General features: G+C 42.0%; 1 protein-coding gene across 4 annotated transcripts in view; it reads right to left on the minus strand.

Annotated features, from left to right (window-relative positions):
* The window catches only part of LOC140463217 (Na(+)/dicarboxylate cotransporter 3-like), a 53534-nt gene extending 39046 nt beyond the window's left edge, over positions 1-14488 (minus strand). For 2 of the 4 annotated variants that reach the window (XM_072557006.1, XM_072557005.1), the window contains exons 1-3: positions 14223-14487; positions 8477-8742; positions 2370-2539 (exon numbers count right to left, since the gene is read on the minus strand). In XM_072557006.1, the coding sequence (XP_072413107.1) occupies positions 2370-2539; positions 8477-8742; positions 14223-14333 (547 nt within the window). In that variant the 5' untranslated portion in view covers positions 14334-14487. Of the gene's footprint in view, positions 1-2369; positions 2540-8476; positions 8743-14222 lie in introns of all 4 variants that reach the window. The other 2 variants (XM_072557007.1, XM_072557008.1) reach the window with 2 other exon arrangements.
* Positions 14489-20366: the final 5878 nt, after the last annotated feature.

The following is a 20366-nucleotide window of genomic DNA, read 5'->3' on the forward strand; positions in this document are numbered from 1 at the left end:
TAGATACTCGCAGGATGTAACAGAAAATGTGGAAATCCCTTCCTGCTCAGGCTGCTTCCCATCCAGCCATTCTTCCTTCCATTAGGCAGAAAAAAGTTTAATATTGTAATTTATTGCAAGGGGAATGGAACATTAAAGCAGAGAAGTTCTACAATTAAATAGGGAGTTGGTGAGGCTACATCTGGAGTACCGTCTCCTTACTTGAGAAAGGACGTTATAGCATTAGAAGCAGTTACCTTACCAGGAAAGGCTGGGCTGGTTTGGCCTATGTCTACTGGAGTTTAGAAGAATAACAGGTGATCTTGAAGAAACATCTAAGACTTGACAGTTTCTGGGGGGATTGTTTCCCCATGGGAGAGGCTACAACTAGGGGTCACTGCTTAAAACGAAGGGGTTTACTATTTGAAATGGAGATCAGGAAAACATTTGTTTCTCGAGAGGTTGTTAGAGAATGGAATTCTCTTCCCTTGACAGCAGGAGAGGCTGGGCCATTGAATATTTCTAGGGTTGAGTTAGACAGATTATTGATTGACAAAGGATTCAAAGGGTAGAGGGACTAAAAAGGGAAGTGGAGCTGGGGTCATAACCAGTTCATTCTCTTATCCAATGCTGAAGCAGGCTCGAGAGACTGACCCTTGGTCCCAAATTGTACGTTCATACGAGTAGGGAATTTGCTGCCCATGGCGTTCAGTTCTATTTACAACTCCTCCAATAATGAAGCAGCCCATGCCATGCCACAGTAAAACCTGGACAACATCTAACCCTGGACAATCCATCTAACATCTGACAAATTGCAGGGGTAACATTTGTGACGTGTTGGTGCCTTATCGCAACCATCTCCCACAAGAGCCACCTTCCCCCTCAGGATTCACCTAAGCGGAAGCGCTGTTTTTGTAGATCTTCTGCTGGTATTAAAGCTCCATTACCTTTGAACCATTTGCTGATTTAGACAGAAAACTGACTAAAGCCCACTGACAGGAATTTCTTTTGAAGCTTCTGTTGTTTTAATAGAGATTTAATGGAAACTGTTTATGCACACAAATAGATTTCTGCTAAAGTAAAGCGAGAATAGTGAACCAGTGAATGTCAGAATAAGACCATTGGATTTATGATGGAAGGTTGGAGGTGTTAGGCCTTGGTCCTTTAGAATTTAGAAGAATGAGAGGTAATCTTATGAAAATATAGAAGACTTGACAGGGTGGACACTGAAAGGATGTTTCCTCTTGTGAGAGAGACTAAAACTGGGGCACACTGATTAAAGCCATTTACAATGGAAATAAGGAGATTTTTTTTTCCCCTGAGGATTTTCTTAGTGGCTCAGTGGTTAGCACTGCCGTCTCACAGTGCCAGGGACCCGGATTCGATTCAACCTCGGGCGACTGTCTGTGTGGAGTTTGCACATTCTCCCCGTGTCTGCGTGGGTTTCTTCCCACAGTCTGAAGCTGTGCAGGTTAGGAGGATTGGCCACGCTAAATTGTCCATACTGTCCAGAGATGTGCAGCCTAGGTGGGTTAGCCATGGGAAATGCAGAATTACAAGGTGAGGTGGGTCTGGGAGGAATGCTCTTTGGAAGGTTGGTGTGGAGTCAATGGAACAAATGGTCTGTTTCCACACTGCTGGGATTCTATGATCATTAGTCAGTGAAATTATCTTCCCTAGATAGCTGTGGAGACTTTGTCTTTTAATACTTTTATGGTTACTACATTAAACTAACTATTTCTTCAGATGAAACACAAATTTACACCAAAATGGAAATCTCTGTAATCAGTTCAACCACCCTTTTGTTTTGTTTCATATTAAAATAATGTCTTATGAGGAGAGTTTAGGCCAATATTCTCTAGAGTTTAGAAGGATGAGAGGATATCTACTTGAATTTAGCATCTGTATGATGCCAAAAGGGATTGACAAACGACATGTTGAGCAGACGTATCCCCTTGTGGGATAATCTAGAATGAGAGTTTGTAGTTTAAGGCAGAAGAGGCAAATTTACAACAGAGGTGAGGAGCAATTACCTCTCTGTAAGAGTGGTGAAACTGTAGAATTCAGTACCCCAGAGTATGGTGGATGCCAGGACACTGAGTAAATTTAAGGAGGAAATAAATAATTTTTAAAATTAGGAATGTGTTAAAGAGTTATGGGGAGCATGCAGGAAAGTTGAACTGAGGCCCAGATGAGATCAGCCATGATTGCATTAAACGAAGGAGCAGGCTGGAGGGGCTGAATGGCCTACTCCCACTACTAGTTGTTATGTTTGATGGGAGTAAGGGAAACCTGATTTCTACACCCAGCCTGGATAAGGAATTCAATTCAAGCTTTCTAGTTGGACAATCCAATGTACCACAATGTAAGTATCCAGTATATTGGGTTACCTTTAGGGTCTAAGCCATCTTTAATCTTACCAGACCTCGGAGTAACTTCCATGCTGCCAAACAAGCTTTGAAGCACTGCATTGGCTATTGGCATCATCATGGCAGTAGTGGCAGTGTTACTAAGCCACATTGACAGAAAGCATGTGGTGATCATCATCCCCATGATAAGCCTAGAAAACACAACAGAACAATAGGATTAAATTGCTGATACAAATCTCGGAGTTTCTGAATTAATTTTGAATTAGGATAAAGATAGACAAAGGACTGTACTGAAAATGGATACATTCTGAAAATATTCTTTACATAATACCTCAGCTGAGGGAGAAAATATCTTGAGGGTAGATTTTCAATTTGTCACCTAGACATAAAACTGACATGGCAAATAGTTAATCTATCATAGAAACAGGACAGACAGAAGGACAAATGAGTGGATTAGATCAAGAATAGAATTTCAGGAATTGGAGGGATTGCTGAGTTCAGTTAGAGAAAGAAGAATAGTCAAGTGTGGACATTGGGAACAAAGACAGACAGTCTTATCCCATAGCATCAACTGATGGAGAACTTGAGGGTTAAAAACAAAGAAAGATAAAGAAAAGTTAGGTGGCCAGACAAAATTGAGCTGCAGACTGTTGGAGGCTTGAAGAAAACCAGAGAAGAACCAAAATGTTACCAGTGGTACCACTCAAGTTATGGTTGAAAACAGACATAGAAATTGTCTGGCATCAGACATTTCAAATATCATGGCAAATCCAAAACAAACAGTTTTACACTTGGGAGACATATTGTTCATTGGTTGTCTATTAGCCATAACTCTTATGATTATACACAAAGTTTGTAGCCAACACCAAGGTGGCCAGCAAAGATGGCTGCCAGCTGCCTGCACATGCTCAGATGGCAGCAATGACATCACAGTGGCATAAGGGAGCCTTCTGCTTAAATACAAACACAAAGTGCTGGAGAGACACAGCAGGTCTGGCAGCATCTGTGGAGAGAGAAATTGAGTTATTGTTTTTGGGTTCGACATGACTCTTCTTCAGGATTGACTTGCCTGCTACACCTCGCTGGCCCCCCAACCCCCACATCCCCAACCCAACCCCCTTACTTCACTCAGGATGGGGCAACGGGTGAGGCGGTAGGTGAAAGTGAGGACTGCAGATGCTGGAGATTAGATGCTGGAAAAGCACAGCAGGTCAGGCTGCATCCGAGGAGCAGGACAGTCAACATTTTGGGCAAAAGCCCTTCATCAGCAGTGAGGCATTAGGCTAGGCATCAAATGCTATTTCTGAGCATGGCTCTGGATCAACTCTCCTCCAATTCACTTCAGAGGCACCGCTTGCACAGATGCTTTCACACTGCAGTGCTGTAAATTTAATAAACTGCACTCTGACAAGGTAGTTCTGCCAATGTCCATTCATTTCAGAGACTTGGGCTCCCTCACCTCCATCCAAGCTCTCAAAGGAGCTTTCCACATCCATTAAAATTTCACCTGCACATCCACCAATGTCATTTATATTGTTGCTCCCAATGCAGTCTCCTCTACATTGGGGAGACTGGATGCCTTCTCGCAGAGCGCTTTAGGGAACATCTCCGAGACACCCGCACCAATCAACCCCACCACCCCACAGCCGAACATTTCAACTCCCCCTCCCACTCTGCTGAGGACATGGAGGTCCCGGGCCTCCTCCACCACCACTTCCTCACCATCCAACACCTGGAGGAAGAACGCCTCATCTTCCGCATTGGAACACTTCAACCCCCAGGGCATCAATGTGGACTTCACCAGTTTCCTCATTTCCCCTCCCCCCCACCTTACCACAGTTCCAACCTGCCAGCTCAGCATCATACTCTTGACCTGTCCTACCTGCCAATCTCCCTTCCCACCTATCTGCTCCACCCTCCTCTCCGACCTCTCACCTTCATCCCCACCTCCATCCACCTATTGTACTCTTGGCTACTTTCTCCCCAGCCCTCTTTTCCCATTTATCTCTCCACCCCGGAGACTCCCTGCCTCATTCCTGATGAAGGGCGTCTGCCCGAAATGTCGATTTGCCTGCTCCTCGGCTGCTGCCCGATCTGCTATGCATTTCCAGCACCACTCTAATCTAGAGTCTGTTTGACTGCACTGATGTGTTTCTGTATGCTTGTGGTCACTGCACCACCTAGTGGTGGCACTGGCAATATTTGCAGTCAATTATATAACATCATGGATATGTTCATGGATATGTTCATGGATATATGTATGTTTGAATAAAGGTAGTCCTTAGATTACTTACAGTTCTCTAAAACGATGGCTGCATTCTTGTGCAATCTCGCATTATAGAAAAATTGCGCTTTAGAAACAATTAATCACGTTACAGCCAACACACATTTTTAAGGTTCGCACTTAAGCAACAGTGTCCCCAATTCATCAATTGTGTTACAGTCAATTCATGTTAAAGCGTTTTATAGCAGAATCATCTGTATTTCTGGAACACTACTCACAAAGATTACTGATGAAGAATTCACAGGCCTGCATTTTCATTTCTCCAAACATTCATCTTGATGGATTGAAAGTCAATGAAACCATTGATTTTCAACCTGCATTCTCTGCAAATACTACACCTCACCCAGTGGGCTAAATCAGAGAATTAGCTCTGTAGAGTCAACCTTTCTACCATGTGGGAAAGTTGTTATCCTAAATAAAAACCGAAAGAACTGCGGATGCTGTAAATCAGAACCAAAAACAAAAATTGCTGGAAAAGTTCAGCAGGTCTGGCAGCATCTGTGGAAATAAATCAGAGTTAACGTTTGGGGTCGAGTGACCCTTCCTCAGAACAAGTTATTGACCTATTTAGGTTTCGAATGGTTATGCAATAGAAAATGGCAACCAGTAATATCAACATTTCAATGCAAAAAACAAATTTTTATAAGGTTACTAAAAAAGGAAACAACCATTATATTCCAGCTCTTGTTAACTGTGCTGAGAGATGGCATTTGATTCTACAGAAAGGCTCCATTGAACACTTTATTAATTACTCATGAAAATATTAAGACTCATCACCTTCCATTTCACCCACCTTTAGCAAATTTTAATATCTAGTGTGCACATCATCAAATATTGTTTCCAGACAGATTTAAGTAATTTATATATTTTACTTAAAGAGTCAGAATTTAGGTCTTACGATAAAAAATTTGAAAAGGAATATTTTTCCTTGATTTAATTGTCAATACTATTCTTTAGACTCTAGGAATCTACTTTTTGTGTATTTTTGCATAATTGACACTGACGTGCATAATAGCCACATCTTCTAAGAAGTTACTTCAATTGAGCTGAGATACATGAATCAGATTGTAAATGTAAACATTAGCTCATTTAAAATGGACAGATTAAATTCAGTCATAAAATATTGGCCACAAAAAGTTCTAAACTGTATTGTAAATTAGAGCGTGCAAAATTGTATGAAGGTTGACTGAAAATCTGTAAAACAAAGGCTGAAATTTTCATGCTAGCTGTTTTCCACTGATTACAGAACAACTCCAATTTTAATTTTCAGTGACCAGGTGCACTTGCTGCCTCATAGCGCCAGGGGCCCGGGATCGATTCCAGACTCGGGTGACTGTGTGGAGTTTGCACATTCTCCCTGTATCTGTGTGAATTTCCTATGGGTGCTCCGGTTTCTTCCCACAATCCATAGATATGCAGGATAGGTCAATTGACCATTCTAAATTGCCCATAGTATTCAGGGATGTGTAGGTAAGGTGCATTAGTCAGGGGTAAAGATAAAGTAATGGGAAATGTGTTTAGATGGGATACTCTTTGGAGGGTTGGTGTGGACTTGCTGGGTCGAAGGGCTTGTTTCCACACTTTAGGGATTCTATTCTATTCTATTCTACAATGGAAATGAAAATTGGCCATCCTCAGGGTCAGGCAGATGACTCAATAAATATTTTACATGTTTTAAGACTTAAGCAAAATGTTATAGAGTCATAGAGTCAGAGAGATGTACAGCACAGAAACAGACCCTTCAATCCAACCCGTCCATGCTGACCAGATATCCCAACCCAATCTCGTCCCACCTGCCAGCACTAGTTGAATTTGTGAAATGATGAAGCCAGATTGGTTTACTGTTTGGTTCTTTGTTCAACATGTTTTCAGATTCATACATTTAACATTTGTTTATAAGTAAAGGTATAATTAACTTCTTTGTCTGAGCTAATAATTGTTGTTCGCATAGTTTGTCCAAGGTTATGACAACCTTTCACTTGATTCTTTCTGATGCTGATAAATAGAGCCCATTAGGAAATTTCATGTTCCTCCAAACCCTTCCCACTCATATACCCATCCAGATGCCTTTTAAATGTTGTAATTGTACCAGCCTCCACCACTTCCTCTGGCAGCTCATTCCATAAATGTACCACCCTTTGCGTGAAAAGGTTGCCCCTCAGGTCCCTTTTATATCTTTCCTCTCTCACCCTAAAGCTATGGCCTCTACTTCTGGACTCCCCAACCCAGAGAAAAGACTTTGTCTATTTATCCTATGCCCCTCATGATTTTATAAACCTCTATAAGGTCACCCCTCAGCCTCCAACGCTCCAGGGAAAACAGCCCCAGCCTATTCAGCCTCTCCCTATAGCTCAAATCCTCCAACCCTGGCAACATCCTTGTAAATCTTTTCTGAATCCTTTCAAGTTTCACAACATCCTTCCGATTGGAAGGAGACCAGAACTGCACGCAATATTCCAAAAGCAGCCTAACCAATATCCTGTACAGCTGAAACTTGACCTCCTAACTCCTGTACTCAATACTCTGACCTATAAAGGAAAGCATACCAAATGCCTTCTTCACTATCTATTCAGTAATGAATATTTAACAAGAATGTACATGATTTTTAAAAAATTATATGAAGTATGTTTGCTGTTCTTGACTTTGTGAATATATCATTGTTTTAATGTACAACAGTGTACATGCCAATAAATATGCGTATTTGGATGAGATAAAGAGCAGGTTTAAGAACGTTAACATTAGTGGGATTGCTCCCTGGGTATTATGCGCAGTTTCAGTCTTCCTACGTAAGGAAAAATCCAGTTGTCGTCGTGGAAGCTTAATGAAGGTTCACCAGACTGATTCCAAAGAGTGAGGAAATGTGAGGAGAGAATGAGAAGGCTGGGCCTGTATTATCAAGAGTTTATAACAATAACTGAGGCATACAAAGTTCTTTTGAAGCTACATAATTGACATAAGAAGAATGTTTCCTTAGGTTAAGGGAGTCTACTACCACGCAGCACAGTCTCAGAATAAGGGTTAAGACATTCAGAACTTGACAAGGAGGACTTTTTTTCCCTAGCAGCGTGTCGAATCTTTGGAATTCTTTACTCATGAGGACTGCAGTGGCTCAGTTATGTTCAAGATAGAAATCAGCAGTTTTCTAGATATTAAAGATCTCAAGGGATATGAAGATAGAGCAACAAAATGGCACTGGGGTAGAACGTCTAGTTGAGTGGTGAGGCAGGCTTAATGGGCTGAATGGCCTAGTTCTATCCTCTTGTCTATGTTACTATGTGCTGCCTAGTGGCGATACTGAAAATTACTTCCTAAGTGTTAAAATAATGACTAGTTGAATTTGTGAAATGATGAAGTCAGATTGGTTTACTGTTTGGTTCTTTATTCAACATGTTTTCAGATTCATACATTTAACATTTGTTTATAACTAAAGATATAATTAACTTCTTTGTCTGAGCTAATATTTGTTGTTCGCATAGTTTGTCCAAGGTTATGACAACCTTTCACTTGATTCTTTCTGATGCTGATAAGTAGAGCCTATTAGGAAATTTCAGCGTATTGGGAGATTGTTGCATTAATTAAGTGGATTGTTTCAACTAGATAATTGTTAACTTTTAGTATATGCATTTTTGCAAGGACTTATCAGAAATGCATAACTTTGGGGTTGTAATGGATAAGAATTATCATTGGACCACTAAGGGAAAATGGTGTTTCTGTAATAAAAAGCCTATTGTTGTAACATGGTACTGACTGGAAAGATTTTATTCTCAACTGGAGTTAGGAAGAGCACATCCTTTCCCTTAAGTGCATTAGTAAATGAAAATTTATTAGTATTGTCATTACTTACATGGATGGAGACAATCCCACAAATAAAAGGACAGCCAATGCTATTCGGCGGTGCAAGTTCCACTCCTCAATCGCCAATGCCATGATCAGGCCACTCAAGAAGAGAGCGTTGGTGTCGAGAAAGTACTGAGGACAGACTTTGGAAGACGGTAAAATACCAAGTAGGGGAAAGAGGCTCATGGGAAGCAGGGATGTCACAGCGATCGGCAAAGCTTCTGTGCACCAGTACATCGCCATGAGTAGAATCACATACAGGCATCTTCCCTCCTAGGAAAGATAGATTTGTAAATGCAACCATTTTCTAATATGGAAAAAATTTGAGTTTCTTAGAATTGTAGAATAATATACCACAGAAAGAGGCCATTCAGTCCATTATTTCTGTGCTTGGCTGTTGAGTAGATCTCTTGAAATAAACCCACTCCACTTCTGTTTCCCCACTACCTTATCATATTTCCCTGAAAGTATTTGTCCAATTCTGTTTCAAGTATTACTCTTCAATCTAGTGCCATTACCCTAATAGAGGGTATTAGCCCTTGGAATATTAATGGGGGGGGGATAATATTTTGTAGCAAATATCATCATCTTCTTCTTAAATGTGACCTTTTGTACTGAAGTCAAAAGGCATCATTCCCCTGCAGAAACCCTGTGAAGGAACCCCTATCTCTTCCCCGAAAACAATGCTAAATGCTTCCCATTTGGTCAGCTGTCAAGTCTACATTAATATGATCATTAAAAGACATGCTTTTTTCCTCAGGTCTCTCCATTATAGGAAAGGTATTATTAAACTGGGCTGTGTTCGGAAAAGATTTATCAGGATGTCATCTGGAATGGAGAGTTCGAATTATAAGGAGAGACTGGAAAGACTGGGACTTTTTTCACTGGAGCATAAGAGGTTAAGGGGTGACCTTATAGAGGTTTGTAAGATCATGAGGGACACAGATAGGGTGAATGACAGGTGTATTTTTCCGAGGTGTGGGACTTCAAGACTGGGAGAGTATTTTTCAGGTGAGAGGAGAAAGATTTTAAAAAGACACGAGGGGCAACTATTTTACACAGAGACTGGTTCGTGTGTGGAATGAACTTCCAGAGGAAGTGGTGGATGCAGGTATAGTTACAATATTTGAAAAATATTTGCTTGAGTACATGAATGCAAAATGTTTGGAGGGATGTGGGTCCAGCGCAGGCAGGTGGGACTAGTTTAGTTTGGGATTATGGTCGGCATGGACTGGTTAGACGGAAGAGCCTGTTTCCAAGCTGTATGACTTTCCATATAACTCAAACTCTCCATTCCTGGCAACATCCTGGTAAATGTTTTCTGAACTGCCATCAGCTTAATAATGTCCTTCCTATAACAGGGCAACCAGAACTGGATACAGTGCTCCAAAAGAGGCCTCACTAATGTCCTGTACAACTTTAACATAATGTCCCAACTCCTATACTCAAAGATCTGAGCAATGAAGGCAAGAGTGCTAAACCCCTTCTCAACTATCCTTTGGCTCTGGATACAGAATTGGCAAGCTGAAAGAAGACAACGAGTGGTAGTGGATGGAAACTATTCCGACTGGAGGACCGTGACCAATGGTGTCACACAGGGATCTAGTCTTGGGTCTCTGCTCTTTGTAATTTTTATAAATGACTTGGATGAAGAAGTAGAAGGGTGGGTTAGTAAGTTTGCCGATGACACAAAGGTCGATGGTGTTGTAGATGGTGTCGAGGGCTGTTGCAGGCTACAACATGACATTGACAGGATGCAGAGCTGGGCTGAGAAGTGGCAGATGGAGCTTAACCTGAATAAATGTGAAGTGATTCATTTTGGAAGGTTGAATTTAAATGCTGAATACAGGGTTAAAGGCAGGAGTCTTGGCAGTGTGGTGGAACAGTGGGACCTTGGGGTCCATGAACATAGATCCCTCAAAGTTGCCACCCAAGTTGATAGAGTTGTTAAGAAGGCATATGGTGTTTTCGCTTTCATTATTTGGGGATTGAGTTAAAGACTAGGAGGTTTTGCTACAGCTCTGTAAAATCCTGGTTAGACCACACTTGGAATACTGTGTCCAGTTCTGGTCACCTCATTATAGGAAGGATGTAGATGCTTTAGAGAGGGTGCAGAGGAGATTTGCCAGGATGCTGCCTGAATTGGTGGGTTAGACTTATGAAGAGAGGTTGAGGGAGCTAGAGCTTTTCACACTGGAAAGAAGAAGGAAGAGAGGTGATTTGATAGAGGTGTACAAGATAATGAGAGGCATAGATAGAGTGGATACCCAGAGACGTTTCTCCAGGTCGGAAATAGCTGTCACAAGGGGTTATAATTTTAAGGTGATTGAAGGAAGGTATAGGGGAGATGTCAGAGGTAAGTTTTTTTATGCAGAGAGAAGTGGGTGCATGGAATACACTGCCAGCGGTGGTAGTAGAGTCAGAGACATTCAGGACATTTAAGCAATTGCTGGACAAGCACATGGCTGGCAGTAAATTGAGGAGTGTGTAGGTTACATTGATCTTAGATTAAGCTAAGTGCTTGGCACAACATTGTGGGCTGAAGGGCCTGTGCTGTGCTGTACTGTTCTATGTTCTATGTATCCTGTCTAAATGTGTCGCAAACGTCAAAGAATTATGTACCTGAACCCCTAGGTCCCTCTGAGCTACCACACTACCCAAGGCCCTAATTTTAATAGTATAAATCCTGCCCCTGTTTGTTTTACCAAAATGCAATATCTTCTTGCATTTATCCAAATTAAACTCTATCTGCCACACCCCAGCCCATTGACCCAATTGACCAAGATCTCTTTGTAATCTCAGATAACCTTCATCACTGTCCACTATACCACCAATGTTGGCGTCATCTGCAAGTTTATTAACCAGGCTTTCTATTTTTTAATCGAAATCATTCATCTGAATGATGAACAAAAATGAACCCAGTACTTATTCCTGTAGAACCACCACTGGTTACAGGCCTCCAGTCTGAAAAACAATCCTCCACCACCACCCTCTGTCTCCTGCCATTCAGCCAATTTTGTATCCAATTGGCAAGCTCACCCATGTGATCTAATTTGACTCATTTGTTTACCATGCGGAACCTTGTCAAAAGCTTTGTTAAAGTCCAAGTAAACAATGTCCACTGCTCTGGCCTCATCAATCCTCTTGGTTGTTTTCTCAAAAAACCCAATCAAGTTTGTGAGACGTGATTTTCCTCGCACAAACCATGCAGACCATCCCCAATCATTCCTTGCCTCTCCAAATGCATATAAATCCTATCTTTCAGAACTACCTCCAACAACTCGCCCACCACCGAAATCAGACTCACAGGCCTACAGTTCCCAGGCTTCTCCTTACAGCCCTTCTTAAACAAAGGCAAAACATTAACCACTTTTGAGTCATCTGGCACCGCGGTCATCATTATAGGTGATGCAAATATTTCTGCAAGGGACCCTGCAATTTCCCCTCTCACTTCCCACAATGTTCTGGGATACATTATCCATCTTTATATGTTCTAGGGCTGCCAGCACTTCCTTCTCCATAATGTGAACTGCTTTCAAAACATCAATATTTGTTTCCCTGAGTTCTCTAGTGTCCATTTCCTTTTCCACAGTAAAAAGTGATGCAAAAAATTCATTATCTCTCCCATCTCCTGAGGTTCTACACAAGGATGTCCCCTTTGACCTTTAAGAGGCCTTACTCTCTCTAGTTGCTCTCTTGCTCTTAATGTTCTAATCGATTCTCTTTGGATTATCCTGAATCTTACCTGCCAAGGCTATCTCATAGTCCCTTTTTGTGCAGCAGACAGTGAAGGTCACTGATGCATTGGCCTTCAGGAGAAGAAGAATTGAGTACAGGAGCAGGGATGTTTTGCTGCGACTGTACAGGGCCTTGGTGAGAACACTCCTGAAATATTTTGTATAGCTTTGCGCTCCTTATCTTTGGGGTGGCACGGTGGCTCAGTGGTTAGCACAGTGCCAGGTACCCGAGCTCGATTCCAGCCTCGGGCAACTGCCTGTGTGGAATTTGCACATTCTCCCTGTGTCTGCGTGGGTTTCCTCCCACAGTCCAAGGATGTGCAGGTCAGGTGAATTGGCCATGCTAAATTGCCCGTAGTGTTAGGTGCATTAGTCAGAGGGAAATTGGTCTGGATGGGTTACTCTTCGGAGGGTTGGTGTGGACTGGTTGGGCCAAAAGGCCTGTTCCTACACTGTAGGGAATCTAATCTTATCTCGGGAAGGATGTTCTGTCTATGGAGGGAGTGTAACACAGATTTATCAGACCAGTTCCTCAAATGTCATTCTGATGTATAAAGGGAGACTGGATTAGTTAGGACTAAATTCACAGGAGTTTGGAAGAATGAGGAGGGATCTTGTAAAAACCTATAAAATTCTAACAGATCTAACAGGGTAAGCGCAGAGGGGATAATTCCAATGACCAGGGAGTTCAGAACCAGGGCTCACAGTCTAAGGATACAGGGTACGCCACTTAGGACAGAGATGGCACTTAGAGAATGGTGAGCCTGTGGAATTCTCTGCCACATAGAATGGTTGAGGCTAAAACATTGAATGTTTTCAAGAATGAGTTAGACAGGATTCTCAAAGCTAAAGGGTTCAGAGGGTATGTGGAGAAAGTGGGACCAAGGGTACTGAGTTGGATGATCAGCCATGATTGTGATGAATAGTGTAGCTGGCTCAAAGGGTTGAATGGCTTACTCCTGCTTCTATGTTTCTATGTATACCTCTTCCAAAACAAAGGAATTAATTATAATTGCCGACAAAGATCTAACTTTCATGGAACCCCTACAGTGTGGAAACAAGCCCTTTGGCCCAACAAATCCACACCAACCCTCCAAAAAGCAACCCATCAAGACCCATTCCCCTACCCTATTATCCTATATTTACCCCTGACTAATGCACCTAACCTACACATCCCTGGACACTTTGGGCAATTTAGCAAGGACAATCCACATAACCTACCTATCTTTGGATTGTGGGAGGAAACCAGAGCAAACCCACACAGACACGGGGTGAAGGTGCAAACCCACACAGACAGTTGCCTGAGGCCGGAGTCGAACCCACGTCCCTGAAGCTGTGCTAACCACTGAGCCTCCATGCCACCCTTTCTTATAAGAACCACAGTTAACTGGAAAGTAGATTCCTGATGCAGTAGATTCTGCTACTTGTTTCTAACGGCAATGAATACATTTAAAAATGCAGTGTGCATATGCAGTCATTAATTTTCACTGGCAGACACCTAAAGAATATGCATGTTCTGGAAAAAAGATGGGTGGGGATTTTTTGTAGAAATAGCCCTGAATGAAGGACAATTTAACGGGATCGTTTTATGGCAGCAATATGGGGCAAGTGCAGGGGAGTTAGCACTGCTACCTCACAGTATAGCCAGAGAGCTGGGTTCAATTCCACCCTCGGGTGACCGTCTGTGTGGAGTTTTCACATTCTCCCCGTGTCTGCATGGGTCTCCTTTGGGTTCTCTGGTTTCCTCCCACGGTTCAAAGATGTGCAGGTCAAGTGGATTAACCATGGTAAATACTGGGATAGGGTGGGATGCCCTTCAGAGGGTTGGTCCAGACTGGATGGGCTGAATGGCCTCGATCTGCACAGAAGGTGAAATTCAAGTTGTGTGTGAAGACTCTCTCTCCTTCCAATTATGTTTCCTTTCCCACACACACACAAAGTGGCTAATGCTTCCTATTGTAACAAACCCGTCCAATTTACCCACAGCAGTCAGGGTCTACCAGGTTTTTACTTTACCTTGGGAGGCGTGGTGAAGAGGATCGGCGAAAAGACTAGAGGGGCCAAGCAGACCACGATACTTTTGCGAAGACACCAAACCTTCTTGGCGACCACGGCGATCTTTTCCATGTTCCTGTGGCTGGGTTTCGGACACACTTCCCTGCTGCTCGAACCGCAGCCAGTGAATACTTGAAGCTTTCAGAGACTTGAACGAAAGCGCCTGACCTCTCAGTCCAAAGGGTTTACTCCTGATCTGTGAGTGAATGGCATTGGCTCCTCCGAGTTTTAACCACTGCTTGACCAAAGGAGATCGTGCGGAGTGAGATAAGGGCTGTGTGGTGAAGAATGGACGCTTTGTGGGACTTTGTCCATTGTAGATTTTCCTGGCGGAACACTTGCTGCAGAGTGGAATCACTGAACTATTGTACCCAGTCGGGCTGCACAATAAACTGGGTCACCCCCTCTAGGTGAAACACGAAGAAGGAAAATGCCACCAATGTAAGATGAAAAAGGTCGGGAATTTCTACCCCAGGAATTCTGCCGTGGCTTATCGGCTGAAAACCTTAATACTTAACCTCTTTCAATTGATGCAGAGCAGCGAATGGAAAGTTCAGGATTTTAGACTTCAAAAGCCATCTGTTCCAGAATCCTGCAAGCCTTACCACAATAGGATGGGGCCAATCCGCCCATCATGTCCAATGGTCTATCCAGTTTTGGTAGGGGATGTTATGGAGAAATGATAGCCCTGGATGGTCTGCAGATGATGAGAGATGATCGATCCCATTGAAAAACAAATACGATTCTGACAGGATAAATGCAGAGGGGACGTTTTCCCTCATGGGAGAGTCTAGGACCAAAGGGCATAGTCTCAGAATATTGAGGAGGGAGGGTGGGGTAGCACAATTTAAGGTTGAGATAAGGAGGAATTTCTTCTCTCCAAGGGTTGGCATGTCATCGGAACTCCTTGTTAGAGCCGGCTGTGGAGGAAGATCTTATGAGAGCTACAAGATTCATCCTTGGTAACAGAAGAATGCGTTATAAGGAAAGAGTTTTTCTTTCACCTTGAAAGATAGTGATCTGATGTGATTTGCCTCATAACATTAAATGGGTAGGTCTTTTGAAAATGGCATTGCAGATGGAAGATGGGAATGTTAAAGAACATCATCCCTCTCTTATCAATCTCTGTTTTGTTATTTCTTTTTCTTGTTCCTATCTTTCTCACACTCATTTCTCTCACTCATTTTATTTCTCTCATCTTAATTGCTGAAATAAAGCCATGATGTCAAACTTTTTGTCTTGCATTCATCAGGACAGATGCAAGAGTGCCAAATTTCTGAGGAAGCAGCAATTTATATTATGCAACAAAAGGGTACTGATTATTGGCAGGTTGTCTCTGACTGGTTATTTCCAATAGAATGCAGTGTGGAACTATTGACAAACATGCTTCAGTTTAATTAAACAAATGAGATAATAATTCTATCTATTTCTGTTAGTTATTCTTGCTGCTCCCCTCCATATGATCTCTCCTATCCACCCTATCCATTTCTCATTTAAAGGGCTTATTATTTCTAGATTTGTCCTTTTAAAGACAATTAACTTAGAATACTGTGCCCCTGTTGTCCCTCATAAGTATTAGTAAGTAACATTTCTTATTGTCACGAAGAAGATATGTGGAATAACTTGTTGTTATCAGCAGTCACTGGTGTGCTGTGTTATATTAATGGATCATTTGGATGTGAACACAGGAGGTGTGGTTAGTAAGTTTGCAGATGACACCAAAATTGGAGATGTAGTGGACAGCGAAGAAGGTTACCTCAAAATACAACTGGACCTTGATGAGATGGGCCAATGGGCTGAGGAGTGGCAGATGAAGTTCAATTTAGATAATGTGACATGCTACATTTTGGTAAGGCAAACCAGGGTAGGACTCGTATACATATTAGAAAAGTCCTGAGAAGTGTTGCCAAACAAAAAGATCTCAGAGTGTATGTGCCTGGTTCCTTGGAAGTGGAGTCACAGATAGACAGGATAGTGAAGAAGGCACTTGACTTTATTGGTCAGTGCCAAGTGTGTGGTCCTGGAAAAGTACAGCAGGTCAGACAGCATCCGAGGAGCAGGAGAATTGACGTTTCAGGAAGCTTCATCAATGCTGAATTGACTCCTGATGAAGGGCTTATGCCTGAAATGTTGCTCCTCAGATGCTGCCTGACTTGCTGTGCTTTGTCAGCACCAAACTCTCTACTCTGATCTCCAGCATCTGCAATCCTTATTTTCTCCTCCTTTATTGGTCAGTGCATTGAGTATAGGAGTTGGGAGGTGGTGCTGCAGCTGTATAGGACATTGGTATGGCCACTTTGGTATCGTGCTTTCAATTCGCATCTCCTGCCTTCAGGAAAGATGTGACAAAACTTGGAAGAGTTCAGAAAAGATTTGCAGAGATGTTGCCAGAGTTGGAGGCTTGAGTATAGGGAGAAGTTGAATAGATTAGGGCTATTTTCCCTGAAGTATCGGAGTCTGAGGGGTGACTTTATACAGGTATAACGTGCATTTTGTCAACATAAATTGGCTATAATTCGATTGATGAATTGTGAAGGCTGTTTGGATAACGCGAATTTTATGCTGACCGGATATAGTGATTTTTTTATAGTAATCTTCTACAGGATGAGTGCTAGATGTCTTGAAACACATAAAAGTGAATAAATCCCAGGACATGATCAGGTCCTGGGGAACTGATCAGGGCCTTAGAACTCTGTGGGAAGCTAGGGAAGTGATTGCTGGGCCCCTTGTTGAGATATTTGTATCATCAATAGTCACAGGTGAGGTGCTGGAAGACTGGAAGTTGGCTAATGTGGTGCCACTGTTTAAAAAAAGTGGTAAGGACAAGCCAGGGAACTATAGACCAATGAGCATGATGTCGGTGGTGTGCAAGCTGTTGGAAGTAATCCTAAGGGACAGGATGTACATGTGTTTAGAAAGGCAAGGACAGATTAGGGAAAGGCTTTGTGTATGGGAAATCATGTCTCATAAACTCGATTGAGTTTTTGAAGAAGTAACAAAAAGATTGATGAGGGCAGAGCGGTAGATGTGATCTATATGGACTTCAGTAAGGTGTTCAACAAGATTCCCCATGGAAAACTGGTTAGCAAGGTTAGATCTCATGGAATACAGGGAGAAATATCCATTTGGATACAGAACTGGCTCAAAGGTAGAAGACAGAGGGTGGTAGTGGAGGGTTGTTTTTCAGACTGGAAGCCTGTGACCAGTGGAGTGCCACAAGGATCAGTGCTGGGCCCTCTACTTTTTGTCATTTATATAAGTGATTTGGATGCGAGCATTAGAGGTATAAGTTAGTAGGTTTGCAGATGACACCAAACATTGGGGTGTAGAGGACAGCGAAGAAGGTCACCTCAGATTACAATGCGATCTGGACCAGATGGGCCAATGGGCTGAGAAGTGGCAGATGGAGTTTAATTCAGATAAATGTGAGGTGCTGCATTTTGGGAAAGCAAATCTTAGCAGGAATTGTACACTTAATGGTAAGGTCCTAGGGAGTGTTGCTGAACAAAGCTCCTTGAAAGTAGAGTCGCAGGTAGGTATGTTAATGAAGAAGGCTTTTGGTATGCTTTCCTTTATTGATCAGAGTATTGAGTACAGGAGTTGAGAAGTTATGTTGCAGCTGTACAGGATATTGGTTAGGCCACTTTTGGAATATTGTGTGCAATTCTGGTCTCCTTCCTATTGGAAGGATGTTGTGAAGTTTGAAAGGGTTCAGAAAAGATTTCCAAGGATGTTGCCAGGGTTGGAGGATTTGAGCTATAGGGAGAGGTTGAACAGGCTGGGGCTGTTTTCCCTGGAGGGTCGGAGACTGAGGGATGACCTTATAGAGGTTTATAGAGGCAGGTGCAATTTATAGAGGTTTATAAAATCGTAAGGGGGATGGTTGGATAAATAGACAAAGTCTCTTCCCTGGGGTGGGGGAGTCCAGAACTGGAGGGCATGGGTTTAGGGTGAGAGGGGAAAGCTATAAAAGAGATCTAAGGGACAACTGTTTCATGCAGAGGGTGGTACATGTATGGAATGAGCTGCCAGAGGAAGTGGTGGAGGCTGATACAATTGTAACATTTAAAAGGCATCTGGATGGGTTTATGAATAGGAGGGGTTTGGAGGGATATGGGTCAGGTAGTGGAAGGTGGGACTAGATTGGGTCGGCATGGAGAAGTTGGACCAAAGGGTCTGTTTCCATGCTGTACATCTCTATGACTCTATGACTCTATAGCGGTTTTCCATAGTGTGAGATCGCAGAGGAACCTAACTGTTGCATTAGAGCAGAATGACCTTTAGAGGTTTTACAAAATCATGGATAGGATGAATAGCAAGGCTTTTTCCCCCCATGGTAGGGGAGACCAAAACTGAAGGACATATGTTTAAGGTGAAAAAGAAAGGATTTAAAAAGGACGTAAGGAGTAATGTTTCCACACAGAGGGTGATGAGTGTATGGAATGAGCTGCTGGAGAAAGTGGTGGAGGCAGGTGCAATTATAACTTTTAAAAGGCATCAATATGGATACGCGAATAATAAGGGTTATGAGGGATATGGGCCAATTGCTGGCAAATGGAACTAGATTAATTTAGGATATCTAGTCAGCATGGATGAATTGGACCTAAGTGTCTGTTTCTGTGCTGTACATCTCTATAACTTTATGAAATCACCTGTCAACGTATCACACCTTTAATACCAGCTTGTGTTTTTTTCAAAAGAGGAATGATTCAGCCAGTATAATACTTTCTGGACAAATATTCTGAGATGCCACTCCTTCAGATGTCAAAGAAGATTTAAAGCCAGCAATGTGGTACAAACTGAACTCTACCCTGACAGATTGTGAACTTGGTGGTTAAAAAAAGACAGCAGATTTGATGGGCTGAATGACCTACTTTGGTTTCAATATATTATGGGGGTTTTAAAATGAAAAAAAGTGTACACAGAACTCTGTATTTTTCATGAAAAGCAGAACACTGTGGATTCAGGATCTGATAAAAGAACTAAAACCAGAAATACTCAGCAGATCAAGTAGCACCTGTAATGAGAGAGAGAGAGAGAGTTAACATTTCAGATGGGTGAAATGTAATTTTCACTCTCTGTCACATACAAACACAGGTAACCTATTGCATTCAGGAAACAATCTACCTGAAATTTTAAATGAATAAGACTTTTAAAATTTGCTCTCAAATTTTTCTTTAAATATTTTGGCAAACAAGTTATCAGAAATTTATGTAAGTTAAAATAAGATACGTGGTCAGTACAATTGGTGCGTTTGCATACATCCAACCATATGACGTAATTGCTGTTCAAGTGTTGCAACTTTGGGCAAACATTGACTGCAAATCTCAGCTTCTGGGAGAGGCTCAGCTCCACATATGGAAAAGAACAGGCACAATAAATTCAGAAAGATAAATGTAAATCTTAATGACAGTACCTATATCTTTAAAACTTTGTTTGAAGTCATTTTGTTTTGGACATTGTCAAATGTATTTATCTGAAAAGAAATGCCAGTTCCCAAAAGTTTCTTGAAGATGCACTTTGAGCCTATTGTGGACAGCAGAAAACAAGTAGCCTTATTGAGTAAGTGCGGGATGATGAATTTACACGGGTAATTTCCATTGAGATACAGAAATTTATAATGGAACAAAGTTGAGATAGGTGTGTGGTGGAAAAGGTAATAAGAGGGATAATGCCTTGTAGACAGAAATTTTACTGTGATCTACAATTTTATTTCTCCCCTAGCATTTCAGACGGGGTATTAAGAACAATTGTGGATGTTTACTGGAGTGGAACTTGGAGAAACAACAGATAATTGGATCAATGATCAACTTATAGTTGGAACATCCTGAAACAAAAATAAAGGCAAAAGTAATTGAGAAATTTATGAGAAATATTTGAATAATGTAAGCTTTTTTTGTATCAGAGGACTAAAATAGGTCAAGGGTTGTCCTCATCGTAATCTATCAGCCATCTTGTGGTATGACGCAAGGTTGATTACACTGTTGTCACTCTTGAACCAAAACTCACAAAGAAGCTCATTTCCATTGGATATGTAGCACAGAAATAGCCCACTTGGCCCAACCAGACCATGCAAGTGTCTATGCTCACTTGAGCCTCCTCCAA

The sequence above is a fragment of the Chiloscyllium punctatum genome, chromosome 37 (assembly GCF_047496795.1).
Source record: "Chiloscyllium punctatum isolate Juve2018m chromosome 37, sChiPun1.3, whole genome shotgun sequence".
In the NCBI taxonomy this organism is placed as follows: Eukaryota; Metazoa; Chordata; class Chondrichthyes; order Orectolobiformes; family Hemiscylliidae; genus Chiloscyllium; species Chiloscyllium punctatum.